Genomic DNA, 19,884 nt, shown 5'->3' with positions numbered 1-19,884 from the left:
ACTTTCTCTGAACTGCCAGCAAATGAGGCACAAAGTTTGAGTCACCTCTGATTCACCGTTCTTTACTGGAGAGCGAATCTGAACTATGCAGGTTTCCTGTTCTCTGTAACTTTGCCAAAGTTCAAAGTAAAAGCGTATAATGAAGCTCTCATCAGTGAGTGAATGTAAAATAAATTAGGTTACTATAATTAAATATGAGGATTTAATCAGACTTATCAAATCAAGGTTCCTTCAAAAATGGAGGGAGTAAGAACCACAAAAGAAAGTTATTTTGTTTAGTTACTGGTTCTTGTGGCTACAAAATTAATAACTGTTATTGGGATGAGTGTGCCTATTCTAGCCAAAGAGAGGTATAGGAAGAGCCAAGTTGTTTCCAGGTTGTAATTAATGTAGATGGTGCAGCCTTCTGAAATTACAGGTAATGAGGTTGTAAACAATCCTTTTTCCTGAAGGCAGGGCTGCACACAAGAGAAAAATTAAGTATGAAGTCACATCACTTGTTCAGGTGACATGAGAGGGACATCTCAGTGCTGCAATTAGAGGCTGTAACTTTTGAAATACATGAAAATCTGATATTTCAGATAGCAAACTTTCTAACAAAGGCTGCAATTGACACATTGCTAGTAATTTTTCTTTGTGGCTGGTTTTTTTTGTTTGTCTGGTTGCTTTTGTTTTTTGGCAGTGGTGGTGTTTTGTTTTTGTTGTCTTGTTGTTTTTTGTTTGTTTGTTTGTCTGGGGGGGAACAACCTTCCCCCCAGTTCCCATAACTCTGAGCATCTATTCCTGCTTTGATAAATTGTCATGTGTAAATATGTTTCTCTCACTCACCAATTTCAGATACACAGTTGGCAGAAGGCAGATTTGCAATTAAAAGAAAAGATTAGAAACAAAGGCTAGAAAAGGACAGTAGAACAGGTGAGCAGAAGCTGAGAGAGGAATTTAAGGGAATGGAAAATACAAGAAAGAGACTAAACATTGAGGATACTTATGTAAGGGAACAAACAAAGAGTGTTCAAAGATGGATGTCAAAACTAGGGCCACTTTTTCCCTAAGTACTTGATTTTGCAACTGTAAGATAGGGACTGGCTGTGGAGGACAATAGCCTGTCATTGTGATATTAAATTTCAGAAGAGGAAAGAAAGAAAATAGAGGAAAACAGCATTAATCCAATAGGGTGTTGATTCCCAGCAGTGGACACATGAAACAACAAGGCAGTAACTGCATCCTTTTGTCAGTTCAGAGTCCCACTGAACCATCACACTGACGGTCTTTCCTTCACCTCTTCCATGCCTGCTTAAAGCAATCTGGCTTTCAAGAGGGATTGTGTTGTACTGCAGGGAGAAATGCAATTATGTGGAGAGAGACTGTCTTGCTAAAGCATGCTGAAATCTTATAGAACAATTACACATTTTAACTGAAAAATGCAAAATCCTTCTAGAATGTTACAGTCATTCAAGTCTTAAGGTTGTATGACTTCTTGAACGTAGGTGCTATTTCCAGCTGTTCATAAAATCTAAGGTAAATACTAAAATCTAATGTCTTAGACCCACATTTTCTGCTTTGTCCTCACTCATTTCTCCTTCTTCTCCCCATTTTTTTTTGCCATGCTGCATTTACCAAAAGTGCTCAGCCTTCCTCATGAGTATCATGAGGATGCCACTTGGAAAAGGAAGACTTACTCAAGATAAAGTTATGTTCTTTGGTCAGAAGAAGAAACAAACTTGTAAACAGCCACAACACAAAACCTCTTTGACTCAAAATGATGCTGCCAAGAGAGCAGAGCTTTTGCTGCACTGATATTGGAGATAAGTTACCAGATTGCGAAAACAGGCAAGCTTAACAAAATAACAACAACAAAAAAGGCATTCCACTGTCTAAGAGGACAGTCTTTCCAGCAAACAAAAGCCCACTCAAGTCAGTATCAAACCAGCCTATTCCACTTTCATGTTTTGTTTTATAATTAATTTTCCTTCTTTTGTAGCTTTACAGTCAGAGGGTTTGAAGCTGAAATAACTGGGTCAGGAGACAAAATTTCTAGGGCCGAGAGCCTAATGAATCACTAACTACAAAGAAATACAAAGCCAATAGAATGCTTTAAATGCATTTTCTTTGGAATAAACTCACTCTCACTTCTCCACAGCAAACTATTTCAGAGACTCAGTAGATAGCCAGTCACAAGGCCTGACTAATTACCAGAATGGGTGAAAAGCTTTAGAAAAGCAGGTACTACCAACAATATAGCCTTACATGTAGCAGACATAGTAAGTTTTGCAACTTCTGGTCTGATGGTTTCTCTGAGGTTAGATTGAGTACTACTGCTTGGACAGGTACCTCTCCAGGGCTTGATTTTCTGTAACCTAATAGACTATTTGTAGTCACTTATGTGAAGGTGAGTGGCAGGAATGAGAAGAGCAGAACTCTTTTCTCTTTCCCTTCATCTATGTGACTAAACAATGCATAAAAAGGTAATTACCCTCTGTTTGAAAACTGAAGGAAAGCTTTCTCAAAACACTGTTACATTTTGAATATTTTTTGAAAAACAGCTTACAGAGAACGTTGGGAAGAGGAGATCAAAGGAGAGAGTGAATCTGCAAACAGATCTTTCCTGTCTTTCTTTTACATGATTATAGCCAGAGATGTGAGAGGGAAATATTCAGTGAGATTACATTTGCTTAACCACTGTTCTCTATTGTGATTTGCAGTATCTGAACAGAACTACAGTGTCTGGGAGATGTGAAATGACAGAAATATCTCTGGGATGTTAAATAGGGAAATACAGCATCTGTAAAAATATAGCCAACCGCCCACAAAGATGCCTTGATGTTGCTTCTAATTTCTTTTATTTTGCTCTATTTTTATGTCTTGTAACTTTTTAATTTGATAAAGATCATTTGATACAAATTAACTTTCTGAAAATGTTGTCTGTTACAATTTAACTTGCTTTGAGGGAATGCTTAACTGACTGGAATTTTGCTTGTCTAACAAAGTAAGCCAAGATACAACCACAAAGTGAATACTTCCCTAGGTAGACTAGGATGCTGGTTACTGGTGTGAAAGTTGAAAGGCAAGTATACATCACTATTTAGAAGTGATTTTCAAGTTGCATCAAACATTTCCAGCACACACATACAAAAAATGTCTTGAAGGTCTATGCTCTTGTGGATTGCATTGTTGGGATGTCAAAAAGGGTTTTTTTTGTTGACACTACTGCACTTTCTTAATGCAAATGTCATGGGAAATATCTATCATATATCATAAGATCATATGTCAAGCCAAATAAATGGAAGAGAGCATATAAACAGGAGGGGGAACGGCTGTTTACAAGGGTGGGTAGTGATAGGACAAGTGGGAATGGTTTTAAACTGAGATGGGGAAGGTTTGGGTTAGATATTAGGAGGAATTTTGTCATACAGAGGGTGTGAAACACTGGAACAGGTTGCCCAAGTAGGCTGTGGATGCCCCATTCCTGAAGGCATTCAAGGCCAGGCTGGATGTGGCTCTGGGCAGCCTGCTTTAGTGGTTGGTGACCTTGCACATAGCAGGGGGGTTGAAACTAGATGATCTTTGAGGTCCTTTTCAACCCAGGCCATTCTATGAGTCTATGAAATTGATTGCTGTTCCAAACGTAGAGATGAAATCTAAAAGAGTAAAAACAGCAATGATACTGGATAAATGGTAGAGCTAATGAGGGTAGAATCAGCTCCCACTAAGTTAAGCTGAGAAAGGGATTTGCCTAATCTTTCCTTTGATTATATCTGCATCAATCTTATTTGGCGGGGCTGTTCTACATCACTACATTTATTCTTTTTACATTTATTCTTTTATTTTCACAGAACGTAAACATGATAAACGTCCAATTAGACAAGCAAAGTTGTTGTGGTCAGCCCATAAATGACCTGCTCATCAGCAATCTTATGTAAAGGGTGAAACTGTGCAATTTTGCTCCAGATAAACAAAAGCTCAGCAGTTGTCATTCACAGAACTTGTAGATATAAAACAGGAATGCTAATAGTGCCACTGTTCTTCAATTGTGCCATTCTGAAGGCTTGACAGTACTATTTCATTTAAAGGAAAGAAGTCAAAAGAGAAAGAAAAAGCTGTACAGAAATGAGTTTAAGCTCACAGCAAATAATATTTCCCCTTCCTGCCATACCTCCCTCCCTTTCTCCCTTTTTTCTCTTCCTCTACTTCCTTCCCTTGTTTTCCTCCTTTTCTTTTCCCACTTTTCCACTGTGTATCACAATCTTTTTTTATGCATTTCTTACTTCCCTTTCTGTATGTAGCTGTGCAGAAGTATTGACGAGTAAGTGTAAACTTAGGTTTATTTTCAACAATCAGTTGGATTCCTTGATATTCTACCGCCGTTGTACACTATATACTGCTTTCTCAAACAGAGAATGCCAACATTTTTATCTTTCTGAGTTTAGCAGCATTAAATTAACATTTATTATTATCATTATTGAAAGCAGAAAAATTGGAAGACATCAAAGAAAATACAGAAGGAGGAGTGGAAAGAGGAAAGCAAACTACAACTCAATCTTCTGCTTTATCAACTACCTAGGATTTCTCAACTGCAGACACAAGTAATTATGCAATGGTGTTCTTTGAATTGAAAAATGTTATGAAATGAATGTTATGAACAACTGTGAGACGTTTTAAGGCAGTTCTGCCCTTATGTTTAACAGTGAACCTCCAGCAGTAGTTCCTTTACAGAAGGGCCTATGTTGCTTATTAATAACAGATGCCAAGACTGGTGATGTTCTGCTTGCATGGAACAGGCAAAAAAATGAAAGTGTTTTTTCAATTTCTAAAAGTTACTTCCTGCTCAAATACCAGAAAGTCAGATATGCAGGTTTTCCCTCATCTCATCCTAGACAAGAATTTCTGTAGTCTGTCCTTTCTTTAGCCGCAGTACAAGACCTGGCAGTGTTTCAGCCACACGTGAGGACAAGTTCACATTTTACACTTTGCCCTGTAGCCCAAAGTTTCATAAGGTGTTGAAAAACAACTCTCAGTGTGTGCTTAGTTTGGTTAACAAGGCAATCATGACTCAGTGTAACAGGTCTATCAGCTCACATAGTGCTTTCTCCTTTACCTTTCTATTATTATCTCATGATTAAAAAGCATTTAAAAATTTATCCTTATCTGAAACACCAGAGTAGTCCAGCACTTAATATTTTTGTATTGTTCTGAGATAAACTCTGAGATACACACAGAACACTGGTATATGTGTAGCGGACTTTGTCCTTTGATTGCCAATGTAGGTGTGATGCTTCTTGCTCAGCACGCTGACTTTTGCGAGTGGCACACTGCAGTGTCTTGAGAAAAGCTCTGTGCAACTGTGCTGAATTAGACTGGGGAGGTGTTAAGCATGTTAACCATGAATTCAGCAAAATCTTGAAGTACACAGCAGATTAGACTTCCGTAATCTAGACTCCATGAAAGTCAGACAAGAAAGCAGCAGTGGTAAGGGCAGGAAATTGCACTCTTGAGAAGTCGCACTATGGAATTATTCTGTACCAAACACAAATGAAAGTCTGCATAACGTATGGAAGAAAACTGAAAGCCTAGTGGCAAGAGTCTCTGTGGATCCTAAAACTGCCTTGAACAACATTCTTGAGCTTCACTAAAGTGCCACTGCTTTTTTCAGTTAGATGTAGATAAGTATTTTTTGCCATGATGGAACATCACACACAGCTTTGGTTACAATGCAAGGGCATCACACTGCACAGTACCTCAGCTTAAATACATAAATCTCAAGCCTCTGATTCCTCACTGAGTACTAGTTCTTCAGATAGCTGCTGAGAGAGGCAAAGAAAATCAACCTCCAGCCACTGTCTCAGTTGTGCAAGAACTTTCACTCTTCAGAACATATGATAAGACTGTATTCCAGTAAATTCCAGTAGAATGGAATTATCTCTTACACAGATAATCCTTACATTTATGCTGCTGTTGTGTTTTTCTTTTTTAAATTCTAGATAAGCATTTCTGTCAACAGTAGCAACTTCTGAGAGTGAGTTGTTGCCTTTGGAGGTGTAAAAGCTGATTTTATGCTTGTTTACTGAGAAATGCCTATACTTATACATAATAAAACCCAAAATATCTTCATGTATGCAAAGACATTTCACTTTTAACTTTCTTGATATGTACATCTTTACTGTATTACAGATGTAAGTCAAGCTTAATACAGTATTTAAATACAATAACTCTAGAACCAGTCCCTTTATTGAAGATAAAAATAATTAAGGGAGAATCCTGTGGACTTTTCAACAATATGTAATTTTTGGTCCCTATTTCAAGTTGTAATTAATTTTTATCTTTATGCATTTTTTTTTTTTTTTGCAATTGAAATATTCACTTAAACAATTATTGCATTTAATAGAAAGCTAAATTCCTTTCTGTATTTCAGCCTTAATTATCATTATCACTTGCTGTTCACTTAAAGTCAGGAAATCTTCTAATTAGAGTTATTTCTGCTCTACAGGAAAAGGTAACCCTTCACATATGCAATGTAAATGTAACCATCAAGCTTGCTTCTGCATTTTTTGAAAATTATAAGTAAAATCAGCATTTACCTTGTTATCCTCTCCATTGTTTCATTCTGTGTATGCATTCCCTTGAAAATACCTCAAAAATCCCATGCTGATGAGAATGGTTTCAAGATAATATTTGGCCATGTCACATATCATTCAAATCCATATTTGTTTTCAAAGGCCTTCAGATTTAAAAAAGAAAATAATATTGCATTAAACCTTGAGATTTTCCTACCAGGTTACATTCAGTCTACAGACTGAACAAAGTCTAAATGCCAAAGACTGAATTAGACATAAGAAGGCATTTCGCTAAAGAGTAAGGATTTAAGTATAACCCGATTAAGGGTATGAATCTGTAACAATACATGTAACTACACCTTGAAATAATAGCTGACACAAGCAATTATAGGGTCTAGTCAATCACATATCAGGTATTACTGAAAGCAGGATTTCTCATTCACATCTCAGCAAGGAATTCTTAATGTCTTTGTAGCATAAGAAATTGGTAATGGAAAAAGACATGATTTAAACCAGGAGATTTATCACAGGAGCAGCACGGTGCATAAGTTGTACTCTCACCAGCTACAGCAATACAAGAGCTGCAGCATTTCAGTGCTCAGAGCAGAAGAAATCATGTACGGAAATGTGTCTTTCAAAAGTGTAGCCAACAGAACGAGGGGAAACTTTTGGGGAACGGTGTCCTCCTTTCAGGTATGAGACAAGTTCAGAACAACCTCACCTTCAGTCTGGTCACGTGAGAGCACAGGCAGCTGGTATGTACCAGGATAGTGGGCCACAGGGCACTTCTTCCTAAGATCCCATTCTTGTGTAACGGTGGGAGTGGAGGGGAGAGTGCTGGGAAACCAAAATGTTAGTTGGTTTTTGTTAAGTTTGTTGGAATGTCTCATACAGATAGAAATAAAAGTTCGGTCTTTTGACAAAGTTTTACCTTGTTCCCTTGTAAGACAGAGATTGAAGAGGAAGTCTTTGCTTTCACAGGAAACGTTCTACTGCTGATAACAGGATTTCTGGTCCTCAGCCTGTCGCTGTGGGGACTTGTTGGAGTAAGCTGTGCGAGGCCTTCCATCAAGCACCTTACACAGCCGTGCTCAGGGAGGCCCCACATGGCCTGCAGGCCTCGGGGCTACACACGTGCATCGCGTGAAGGGCCGGGGCAAGGGCGGGGACAAACAGATGACAAAGCGGTCGGTGGAGGCTTTGCCCTCGCCAGTGCGGGATGCGGGGCTCCCGAGCGACACCTGATACCCTGCCCCGCGTGGGCCGGCTGGACCTCGGCCTCCAGGCACCTCACTGCGCACCACCCGCCCCAGGGGACCGGACTACAATTCCCAGCGTGCAGCGCCTTTTCTGCGGACGCTCTGATTGGCCGCCGCTCCTCCCCACGTGACGGCAGGCGGTGTCGCTGTGGCCGTGCCGGTCCCCCCCCGAGTGTCGCGGGCCGCATGGCGGCGGCGTGGGGGCGGCGCGGGGGTCCCCTGCTCCTGCGGGGGGCGCTCGGGGCGGCGCAGGACCGGGCGTGCAGCACCGGGGCGCCCGTGCGGGCACCCACCGGCGCGGCTCGAGCTCAGGTGAGTCCGCGCGCAGGGCGCCCGGGGATCGGCTTTGTAATGAGAGCGGTGCGGCGCCAGGTGTGCCCGCAGGGGCTGTGCCTGGTGGTCGGTGGGTCTCCTCCCGGAGTGGCTGTCTAAGGCGGTCCCGCCGGCGGATGCCTGACCTCACAGGCAGAGGTTGCAGCTGTGAATCCTGACGCTGTGTCCTGCGGGTAAAATTGAGGGGACATAAACTGTGGGGCGCTGCTGGTGGTGAGCCAGGCTTCCCTCGGTACGCTTTGTGTGAGTTCTGAAAGTTTCCCTGAGTAACTGTGGGCAGCGTAAGGTCCCCGTGCCGTCACTGCCGCTGCTGAGGTGGGTGCCACGGGGATCTTGGCTTCGCCCGAGATCACATTGCAAAAAGGGTGTTAAGTAACTTGCATGGGAAAGACGAGTGGATAATAACGGATAATAAGTTTGCAGTCCGCAAACTTAGCATGACAATACATCAGTTCCGTGCCCTTACTTTGCTGAGATCACATTTGAGCTGCCCCAAATCAAAATTAGGGGTGGTTATGTTCTGAATAGCCATGTGAGCTGTACCACGGAACTGTTTCTTCAGCCCCTCACGTGAAGTAAACAAAGGTGCTGTGTGTTGTTCAGTTCCAGCTTCTCCCACTTTCACTTCAGATCCCTCAGATACATTTGGTTTCTTGATGCCCAAATGCAAGAGAAAAAGCTCTGTGTTAAGGTACAGCCGTCTATCAGAGGCAGGGTACGACATCCTGACTAATCCACTGGTGGTTTATTGATTTTTCTTTTGACTGCATGGCTGGCTTCAGCAAGCACACTGTAACCTAAAGCTGCCAGCCTTGTGTCACCAGAATTGGATGCATTCACTACCACTTACTTATTTACAGAAAGTCAAACAGATCTGTACATTGCTTTGTTGAACAGTTACTTGGCTCAACGACCTACAAAAGTTTATTGAGGTTTTGTGTCTGTTTTTTTTTTTTTCCTCTAAACTAAACATTTTTAATAAATTCTGATTAGAATTAATTCTCATAGAATGTTTGGAGGGGACCTCAAAGATCACTGGGTTACAAATTCACACCATGGGCAGAGTTGTAACCACTATCTCAGGCTGCCTAGGGCCCTATCCAGCATGACCAGTTACTTTCTATAAATCAAGTGGCTGTAGCACACAGTCAGGAATATTTTTGGAAAAGCTTGATTTTACCACGTAGGTCTGAAACCCCTATATCCTTTAGGAGAAAAAAACACAGTGGTTGAGAGTATGAAAGTGATTGGGAGATTTGTTTATGTGGCAATAACCAATGACAAGTGTGTTGGAATACTTGCTAAAACCTTGCAGGTCACAGCAACCAAGCCAATGCAGAAGCAAAGATAGTACAAACTTCTTATGATATGTGATAAATATCTGGGAAGTTGATGGTAAATGGCTTAGGAGTAAAACCCAGAAGTTGGCTGGACTATTACTGGACTGATTAGTCTACATGATTGAACATATTCATATCTTAGTATTTATGATACAGTTGCCAGCCAAGGCAACAGTTTGAATGTTCTATTGCCAAGGGTAGAATCCCTTTTTTAAAGATTAGATAATGGCAGGTAGCAACAGGTACTCTGAGAGCTCCTTTTCCTGCATCTCTGGTTGTGTGAATCACTCCAGAAATGGTTTTACAGTTAACAGTGGAAGATCTAATGCCAGCCTGTCATCTTCTACACAAGATCATATATATCTAAATGATATTCTTGAATAAGAAAGTATTTTGTAGGATTATGTATTTCAACTACAAAATGGTATATTTTCCTATATAACTTTTTATTGTAAGCAAGAAGTTCCTGGGCAAAAATACAATGAGGAACACATGATTCTTAGTGTAATAGGGCTTCTGAGTGATAACATTAAGGAAATTTTTTTTTTTTTTTTTTTTTTTTACCCCTTTATAAGCATGTCACTTCAGTAAAAGTCTTTGGCATTCTGTTATGAAGTTTAATTTCAGCTCATGTAAATCACGTAACTTAAACATAGTTGACTGAAACTTTCTTTGCACTCACTGGAGTAAAGGAAAGAGCCCAGCTAGTCTAGAACAGACCTCATATGGCCTTTCTTGTCCATTCATGCCTGAAACTCTGTGTCCTGGCACTCCATTTTGTGGGTAGCCGTTCAAAGTCCATGAGCAGCACTTTCTGTGCCAGAAGCCAGAACTGAAGCATGCTGTTTAGGGCCAACTGTTGTGCAGCAGCTGTGGAGCTTTCAGAAAAACATTTGTCTTGGACTTCCCAGCTCAGACCTCATTCTGGCACTTGACCTACTTAAACCCATTTCATCCTCTGTGGTTGTCTGACTTCCATGTTGAATAAGGACACCTCACTGCTTGCCTAACCCAAGACATTAGAGGTGAGGCATGAAACAGAAGAGCTCTTGCTGAGTTGTATCTAAGATGTTGGCAGATTAGTGCTAGGCCTTTAGGCTGGGAGGGCAGCACTGGTGCATGGACTTGTCCAGCAGGACTGCAGGAGCTGAAAGAGCCTGCAGGGTTTGGCAGCAGGAGCCATGCTGACACTGTTGTGGTGGTCCTTGAGGCCAGGCCAGAAGAACTGTTTGGTAATATTGCATTGTTAAGGAGCTCTCTACTCTTGTTTAACTGAACTTTTCCACTATCTGTCAGTTTGTGGTATTTCTGATTGTTATTAATACTGGTGACAGGTTCCAATTCTGCTGGATTGCTAGAAGAGTTCTTGTGGAAATTACAGGTGAATTGGCAGGTTTGAAGGGTTGACAGCTTGTCAAAATATAGCAGTCATCTAAGCGCTTATTCTTTCAGCACTGGTTTAGAACATAGGATTGACATCCTAGAGGGTGAAATTACTTTTTCCATAGATCAGATGTAGCACACTCTGTGACAGGGCATACTCCTACGTACAGAAGACTCTCCGGTCAATTATAGAGGGGAGTAGGGGCTAGGGAGTAATAGCCCTGCCTTTTGAATCAGAAAGTTATACGGTTGGATATCAGTAGTTTAAAATAGCCACAACACCCTTCTTTTCCAACTGTAGGGAATTGAATAACCATTTCCCTTCAGCTTAGGAATGGTAGCAGGCAGCTTTTGCTGTTCAGTGGGTCACTCAGAGGCTACAAGTGCCTCAAGGTCCAATCTCACCATACTCCTTCCCGTCAGAAAATCCTGCTTATGAGATTGGATGAGAGCAGGCTTATTCCTTGCTCTCAGTAACCAGGTATCTGGGTTTCTGCCTCAGACATTTAGCCTTCCCTGAGGAATTGATTAATATGAGTCAGCATTGGCTGCAGTGGCAGATAGAGCAATACAGGATTCACTTCTGGAACTCAACCTGGGTACTCTTGAATTCATGGTGTCTCCTAATTCCTCCTTGTGACATCAAACAGGACAGAAACTGAACTAACAGCTTAAAAATTCCACTGTCAGTTAGTCTTTTCCACTCAGACAAGACCATGACTGGCGCTAGCAACCCTATGAAACTTTTTGTTTGACCATTCCAGCACTGAGAAGTATTTTCCAACAAGAAACAAAAGTCAGTTATCTCCAACGGGATCTTTAAGCAGTATTAACACTAGCTGCCTGGTGAGCACATGTTCTTTAAATATTGCTTCTTGACAGTTGCTTCAGAGTAATTAATGAAGGTCAATATTATTCCTCATGTAAGTCTGCTTTAGTTTCCATGTCTGTAACATCTACTCTGCCACACACAGTAGATGTGACTCAGGAACAAAATTATTGCTTCCTTTAATCTCATGCCACTGATCACTTTTTCCGGAAAATTACTTCAAGCACATCATTGTTCTTGTACAGAAATTATGCTATTTTGACATCCATTTAATAAAATAAGTTCACTTATTTTGACTTCAGTCTATCAAGAGAGAATAGCATTTTTCTTACTTTACCTGTAATTCTCAGTCCAGAGTGGGGAGACAGAAGGTTGATGCTGTTCTGCCTTCACATGCCATGGGTAAAGAGGTCTCATCCTACACAAAGGGCAAAAATGAATGACTGAGAAAGAAGCAGCAGGGGAGCGCTCTGCATGGAAGGACTAAAATAATAAGCATGGATGTACTTCTCATTTCAAATATGGACCCTTTCTTAAAATAACAGATAGGAGAACACCAGAAATATAGCCTGATGAGAATGTAGCATGGCTCTCCAAGAACAAACATTGTGATTTGAGAATAGCAATATTTAAATTATCTTCATATTTTCTAGCTGGGAAACAAATGGAGTTAAGCCTGAATATTTAGTTAGGCTCTTCTTCGACTGGTTTTCTAAGGAGTTCTCATACTAAATGAGAAAGAGCAAGCTCTTCTAACAAAGTAAGCTCCCAGTTTTTGATTTCCTGGGGAAAATAAAGCTGTGCAGAACTTGTAAACAATCCATAAGTGCACAGGCTGCAGCATTTCCCCAGGGAGATTAAGAAAACATGAGTTGTTCTTCCTGTGCACATGGGAGAAGAGTCCTGTGCAAGAATGAATCTGAGCAGTGTACATGTCAGTGACAATAGCTGTACAAACATTAATCCACAGACATCTTTGTTACTGCAAAGGAGGGAAGGACATGACTGTGGAGGTCTTGGCTTTCACCCTCTGGAGGTCTCCACTTGTAGTTGGAGCAAAACAGAAACTGAAAAATTTTGTCTGGGAAATAAGCAAGCACATGGCAACAAGTATGCCATTTTATCAGCGTTAAACAGAAGCTTTCAGAGCTCTGAAGTCATCCACCTTGCATCTTCTTTAGCCCCTCCACAACCAAGGTTGTTTTCAGAGGCCTTAACTAATCACAAAGACATTTAGATCAGGAAGCACAGGAAATTGTTTAAAGGCTGATGGGAAGATTATACTGCCAAGAAAGACTGCTCCTGCTTGTAAGTTTACCAGCAGTCAAAGAGTTGGCTCAGCTAGAGTCAAAATAACATCAGTTACTGGTAGCTGAAGTTGCAGCTGGCAGTGGTGGGCCTGATGCACCTCAGGATATAGTTGTGCTTTTTAGCTGCTGGGGCACATGGCTGATGACTCTTAGTTACAGTCCGCCCCCCCCCCCCCCGCCACATACAGCACCCCCTGCTTGTTCCTGCTGAAGGCCCAGACTTCCCACCAGGTTTTGCTTATGTAACAATGGAAAACACAGCAGAACAGCGAGGGCATAGCTGCAACAAGTGAGGATTTGCTCAAATGCAACAGCCATGGAAATAAAGGAAAGAAGTTACTTACCCAGAGAAAGCCTCAGGTAGGCAGTAATCTCCAGCAAGATACGCTTGCCTCCAACGACAACCCTTAGATGAGGTCTGGGATGGGGTGGATCCTGGCTCCACCTCTCCTGGTCACTCAGGTACATTGCATTCACCTGAGCTCCCCTGGGTTGTCCCTGCCTTGCCACCAGGTGCTCAATCACTGGTTTAAGCCATCACTTAGCATTTCCACTACAGCTTATCACAGTGATATTGCAGTTCTGGGACTGAGCCAAGGCTTCTAGGTCCCCTTGCTTTATCTTCTTGCTGTGTGTATTGATGTAGAAACATTTCAAATGTTCTTCATTATACCTAGCACCTCATGGAACAGACAAGGTTCTCACTAGTGTGCTGTCCTTCATGTTTTGGCACTCTATCCTATAGTTTATCTCTTGCGTGCCTGATTTTATTCCTTTCCCCCTTCAAGTCTAGTTAAAAGCTCTGTCAGTCAGCTGCCAACTCCTGTGCTGAGCAGTTCTTTGACCTGAGTGCACCTCTTTGACCTGAGTGCACCTCGCCCAGTGTGCCCACTGCTGCTGTCAGACACTGACAGAAAGCTTGGGCACATCCTGCAGCCTGAGACCTAAATGGCCACTTGTGTTATCTTGTCCAGTTTTGCATTCTGCATCTTAGATTTTTGTAAAAACTTCATGTGACCCTTTATCTATTGTGGCCTGTCAAAGCTAGCCAGCATGATTTTGAATGGAGGTGCAATTTTGTGGCTGAATTTTCACCTTCTTTTGGGGGGGAGGGGGAATGCCACTTTATCTAGAAGTGGTCTGGTAAGTGTTTAAGGCCAGGTTAGATGGAACCTTGGGCAATCTGATCTACTACTTGATCTAGCACCTGGCAACCCTGCCTATGGCAGAGAGATTGAAACTTGATGATCCCTTCCAACCCAAGCCATTCTGATTCAGTGCTTCTCAAAAGCTGTATTGCTCCGGAATATGATACTCTGTTAAAAAAAGAAAAAAAAGTCAGTAGAAATCATCTTAATATTTATTTCATCAATGAAGACATTATTAAAATTCTGAATTTTTTACACCTTGAACAGCTGGAGTGTTCAGGATCATATAATACCTCTCTTCCAATCCCACTCACCTCATATTTGTTGTCTTTTATCAAAGACAAGCATTTTGGTAATATTCATTTGTTCAGATTTGGACAGGAAAATGTTTCTGTAAATGTTCTTTAAGCAAACGTGAAACTCCATAATTATATACAGCAATGACTTGGTTTTGCTATTGATAGGATGTTATGTCTTGTATTTGGAAGCTGGAAGGGATGCAAATGGAGATGCAGAGTTTCATCCATTTTTATTTATTTTGCGCTAAACTACAGGGACCCTTATAAATGATTTTGGTTATCTGAGAGCTACAGTGAGACTGGTGGTGTTCCTGGATCACTGGGTCTCAGATACAAAGAGACACAGTTGAAAAACACTGCCTCCTATGCTGCACAAAAAGTCTGAAGCACCTGTGGCAAAGTGGCTGTATCTTAAAATGGGAAAGCTGATAATATTATTCTATGGAATTAAGAAAACTAATCACTGTGTGGCCAGTTTGGGCCATAAGGAGAAGCCATTGGTTTTACTTGTGCTGCTGTCCTGGTGAGGGAAAAAGAAAGATAATAATTATCTGTTGAGATAAAATTAAAATTTACGTGGCAAGTATATATTGAGTACTGCTATTCAAATATTTAACCATTTCTGATTTTCTTTACAGGAACTGCAAAGCTCAGGAGGAAGAGCACGTTTTCTGCTGGAACATGCTGCTCCCTTCTCTGCTTTTCTGACTGACAGCTTTGGGCGTCAGCACAACTACTTGAGAATTTCTTTGACAGAGAAGTGCAACCTCAGGTGTAAGTGTGTGCTTTCTTGCACAAAGCTCTTATTCACTAGTAGGTAGAAACACATTGTGCAAATGCCAAGAATAGTGCTAGAGTACTTAATGGTATGTTGGCCCTGTGTTATGTTTCTTGTCTTGGCAAAGCAACGGCACAGGTCAGTTAGAAATTGATCTAGGGCTGAACTGATGGGATGGGGAAGCAGGAGCAAGCCTTAGGATCTGGTAAAAATGGGTCTTTTGTCAGACTTGGCATGGTTTACGCAAGGGAACGGCATGCAGATGCATCAGGGCAGGTTCAGATTGGTTGATAGTAAAAGGTTTTTCACGAGGGTGGTTGGGTAGTGGAACAGGCTTGTGGATCCCTTCCAACTCAGGGTATTCTATGATTTGGACTGAAGTGCCTTTAGATGTTTGTATACATAAGTGTGTGATAAGCATGAAAGCTTGTACGTGGGCATTCCCACAACTACATCTACAAAGTCTGTGGCTGTGTTCCCATGCTTGCTGGTGAGTTTGGTGTGTGTGTTTGAATGCAGGTTAGATAGAAATAAAGTTAGCTTTTCTTTTTAAGTAGATCCATCTAATTTTGAGACCCATAAAATGAGTTGTGGGTTTGCTTTTGAAGGAAACCAGGAAATTGCTTGTAACGCATGGTTTATGATCTGTATGTAAGAAAGGCAGTCAGTTGGCTTCCATTAAAGGCGGTTGCACTTGGTGCATTTTGCATATCAGTTTTAGATTAAGTGTTGCTGAGTATTTTTTGCCATTTATTTCTGTGTTCTTTGTTTCAGGTCAGTACTGTATGCCAGAGGAGGGTGTTCAGCTGACTCCTAAATCAGAGCTACTTACTGCTCAGGAGATAATCACTCTGGCTGGACTGTTTGTGAAAGAAGGTGTAGAGAAGATCCGTCTGACAGGAGGAGAACCACTTATCCGGCCTGATGTGGTTGATATTGTGGGTGAGTTTCCAGTAAATAAAGTGTAATTCAAAGTGACTTATTATGTATTGAACCAAGAACTACACTTACAATTATCTACTAATAAAGCCCCACAACCTGAAGAATAATTGCATATGAAATTATGTTGTTTTCCCCCAGTATTGTGAAATGGAAGGCAATTCCCTTCAGCAAACTTCCAGTTCTGTTCTCTTGGTTGAATAGAATTTCATACTGTGACAGCTGAACTTAGTACTGGCTTCATATTCAACATCTAATAAATAGCATGCAATTATGCACCCTATGGGTGAAAAATTGAGAACTCATTTGAGGAGGTTCTCATTGCAGAGGAAGAGATGATACTTGTTTTCTTTTTTGGGGGTGGGAGAGTTATTGTTTGTTTTGTTTATTTTCAATTGCATTTGCTCATCTGTGTTTACAGGAATGGTGGGAATGACTATGCTTTTATAAGTTACTGATACACTGAGAATGTATTAATTAAATGGAAGATAAATCACTGGCTAAACCTTTGAAGTCCATCTCCTTTTGATTTACATTGCATTAATTTTTTGTACTCCTGATTTTGACTTGAGCCAGTTGTTCTTTCCTTATCAGAAGTTTCATATGTCATGGACATTCAAACAGCTTAAGATAATGGTAATGTATTAAAGCTATGAAGGTAGGTATACTTCGGCATATTGTAGGCAATGGAACTTCTGTTTCTGCAGCTATACTCTTAGAAGTACTGAAGATAAGGAGGGATTAATACAGCATATGAAGGTCTTGAGAAAAGTGCCTGCTGATAGACTGGGTTTTGCTGCATGAAACAGACCCTATTCCTGCTCTCTTTTATTCAGAGCAGTGTAGTATAAAGAGCTGGAAAAAGTAAGGCTAGAGTGAGGTGGCTTGAGATCTGCTTGTATCCTGATTGTGAGGAGCCCCCAGACTGTACTAACTTCATCTTTTTGGAACTCGGTGGAATAGCTTTCCCTCAGGTATTTACCACATGAATGATGGTTATTTGTATTTGTGCTTGAGAGCATTATGTACATTTCAAGAAGTCTGGCATGTGTGTTTCTCACAGTAAAAAGTGTAATTATTTTTAGCTGGCTTTTTCCAGCTGAGAGGGGAGTAGATTTATAAAAGCAGATGTATTTTAAAATATAATAATCCTTTTTTTAGTTGGAGGGTACAGTATTGCCATGAAAATGGATTGAAATCAGTATCATCAGTTGAGTGCAGAGTTTTCTTTGCTGGTTTGTACTTTTTTTTATCATAGTAGCTGATGGCTTTTTATATTCAACACTGCTACTTCAATGTTGAGGGTTTACGCTGAGTAGTTAGTTCACTGCAAAATAATTATATTTTTGCAATAGTTCTAAGCATTGATAGAAAGGTTGTTTCGTATGTTCTACTGTAGTGATTGAATTCTCAAGGGCTTATTTTAATGGCTATTGGAGGGGGACCTCAATTTGAACCAATGGATTTACATTATTCTGTCTATGTTCTTGTTCACAACTAAACTTGGATAGAATCATAGTGTTCTTGAGAACCTTCACAACTTCTGTGCTGTCGTTTTAACAGATGAGAATAGTCATCTTGGTGTAAAAGTGATGGATGTTAAGATGATTGTTAAGATGATTGTCCCGTTACGTTACTTCTTTTTGTAATTAATTTGTATTTGCCTGGCTGTTTTCTCTCAGCCATGTTCAAAACTAGAAAATTTAAGTCTCCATATACAATTTTTTTTTTTTTCTAAGACTGTCATGTTACAATAAGTTGTGTGCAATTAGGATCGCTAGAAAGTTGTTAAAATTAAATAGATTTCATGTAACAATTAGGGGAAAATTCACTGAAAACGATTCTAAAAATATTTCCTGCAATATTCAAAGTATTCAGCTTTATCGAAGCCATCTTGTGACAGGGTTGTTACAAAATGGTTCCAGAAGTGGGCATCTCAGACTCTGAAAATCTCACCTTCATAATAGCATTCAAGATATAAATTCCTTATCGTGTAACCTAAGGTTACTGCAGCAACATATGTGATCCATCTTTTGCATGGCAAGAATTATACTTCTCTAGAACTTTCCTTGGCAGTACAGTCCTTGTATGACCTACTGCTCTAGGCTGTAAGCAGTTTTCTGGTTCTTGGGCAGGATTCGAAAAAGCAAAAATTGTGCTGATTCAGGAGCAAGAGAATTACAGTCTGTGATTGCTTCAACAGGCTGGAGAAAAAAAACTTGGCTAGCCTAAGAGGAAGGTGAGGCACATTTAGAAGTTCTGTTTTATCTTTGTGATTCCATGAGTGTATTTGTCTTCACTGTTTGGTCTGAAATGAGCTGCACTGGATTAAGCAGTTCTGCTGTACTTTAAAAAGCCTGCTCACGATTACATAACAAGAAATTGCTGGGTTTAAGATCCAAATGCTTTATTTGGATAATGAAAAGTCAAGAGTTTGACTTTTTCAAGTATTCTGAAACAGCCTGAGGTTGAAAAAGGCAGTAGCACTAAGTGCTACTAAGTGCTAAGATGCTATTCATTCACATTTCCATGATGTAATGTTCGTATTTCTACCAGGTTTAAAACTATTAATTTCTTGTTTAGTGTCATTTTGCCCTTGTGGAGCTATTTTGTTTTATTTCATAACTGTCTTCACTCTGAAATATTTCTCCATTGTTAAAGTGTCATTACATTTGTCAGGTCCTTCTGACTTCAGCATGACTGATGATAAGATTGTTATACAGAGGCTTGGGACATCTAAGTCTGTTTGCAGCTTTTTGTGTCTCTGACCTAGGTTTCTTTTTTGTTGAACTCCATAAACTGCAGAATACCCTACCCTGTTAACTATATGTTGGAGTATGTGATGGTGTTCAAATTCCAGGCTCAATGCTTTTGTATGGAGGTGATCTAGCTAGTTAAATAGTATTAGATGATAACATTTTGGTAAATCTGAAGACTTGTTGTACTAGCAAAAAAACCCAACTGGTTAGTAAATGTTTACTGTGGTCTCCATTTATTTAGTATTATATAGGAAAATATTCCTCAAACTAATGTAACAGCAGCTCTAGAATTCCAGAATGATTTTAAAAATAAAATCTAGTCAAGGTAAGGTTGTAGTAACATGATCACTGGCTATTAATTGTCATTAAAATGGCTATTCAGGTGCCAGTTGATTTACTCTTAGCAAAGTAAGTAAGATAAAACAGCTTTTCTAAGATTCACAGGGTTTTTACCCACAAGCACACATTAGATTGTAAGAAATGGAGGCTTCAAAATTGTGTTCTTGACTTAGGATCATAGAATCCTTAAGAGTTGGAAGGAACCTTTAAATGTCATTTAGTCCAACTCCACTGCAATGAACAGAGACATGTGCAACTAGATCAGGGCAACTTACCTGAAAGGTTAGGGCACAGCCACATCTGGGCAACCTGTTATAGTGCATCACCACCTCACTGTAGAAGACTGTTTCCTTTTATCCAACCTAAGTCTACTCTCTTTATGCCTAAAAGCATTTCCCCTTGTTCTGTCACCACAGACCCTGCTAAAGAGTCTGTCCCCTTCTTTCCTGTAGCTCCCCTTTACATACTGAAAGGCTGCTATCAGGTCACCTCTCTCAGCCTGTACTCACAGGAGAGGTGTTCCATCCCTTGGGTCATTTTTGTGACCCTTCTCTGGACACACTCCAACAGGTTTCTCCTGTGCTGAGGATTCCACATCTGGACAAACTATTCCAGGT

The 19,884-nt window shown here is 40.4% G+C and overlaps 1 protein-coding gene and 1 long non-coding RNA gene across 5 annotated transcripts in view; one reads left to right on the top strand and one right to left on the bottom strand.

Annotated features, from left to right (window-relative positions):
* The window catches only part of LOC122159997, a 335,999-nt gene extending 328,237 nt beyond the window's left edge, over positions 1 to 7,762 (bottom strand). For both annotated transcript variants that reach the window (XR_006168727.1, XR_006168728.1), the window contains exons 1-3: positions 7,483 to 7,762; positions 7,273 to 7,388; positions 6,576 to 6,715 (exon numbers count right to left, since the gene is read on the bottom strand). This is a non-coding gene — a long non-coding RNA (uncharacterized LOC122159997). The remainder of the gene's footprint in view (positions 1 to 6,575; positions 6,716 to 7,272; positions 7,389 to 7,482) is intronic.
* A 234-nt stretch (positions 7,763 to 7,996) lies between these two features.
* MOCS1 (molybdenum cofactor synthesis 1) overlaps positions 7,997 to 19,884 on the top strand; it is a 33,692-nt gene continuing 21,804 nt past the window's right edge. Inside the window, exons 1-3 of one of the 3 annotated variants that reach the window (XM_042810939.1) lie at positions 7,997 to 8,122; positions 15,091 to 15,226; positions 16,005 to 16,172. In XM_042810939.1, coding sequence (XP_042666873.1) covers positions 7,997 to 8,122; positions 15,091 to 15,226; positions 16,005 to 16,172 — 430 coding nt within the window. The remainder of the gene's footprint in view (positions 8,123 to 15,090; positions 15,227 to 16,004; positions 16,173 to 19,884) is intronic. The other 2 variants (XM_042810947.1, XM_042810929.1) reach the window with 2 other exon arrangements.

Source organism: Centrocercus urophasianus, unplaced genomic scaffold, assembly GCF_019232065.1.
Source record: "Centrocercus urophasianus isolate 14NV4802_14NV808 unplaced genomic scaffold, USGS_Curo_1.0 seq_10, whole genome shotgun sequence".
In the NCBI taxonomy this organism is placed as follows: domain Eukaryota; kingdom Metazoa; phylum Chordata; class Aves; order Galliformes; family Phasianidae; genus Centrocercus; species Centrocercus urophasianus.
Note: the sequence above shows the minus strand (reverse complement) of the source record. Positions and strands in the feature narration are given on the sequence as shown.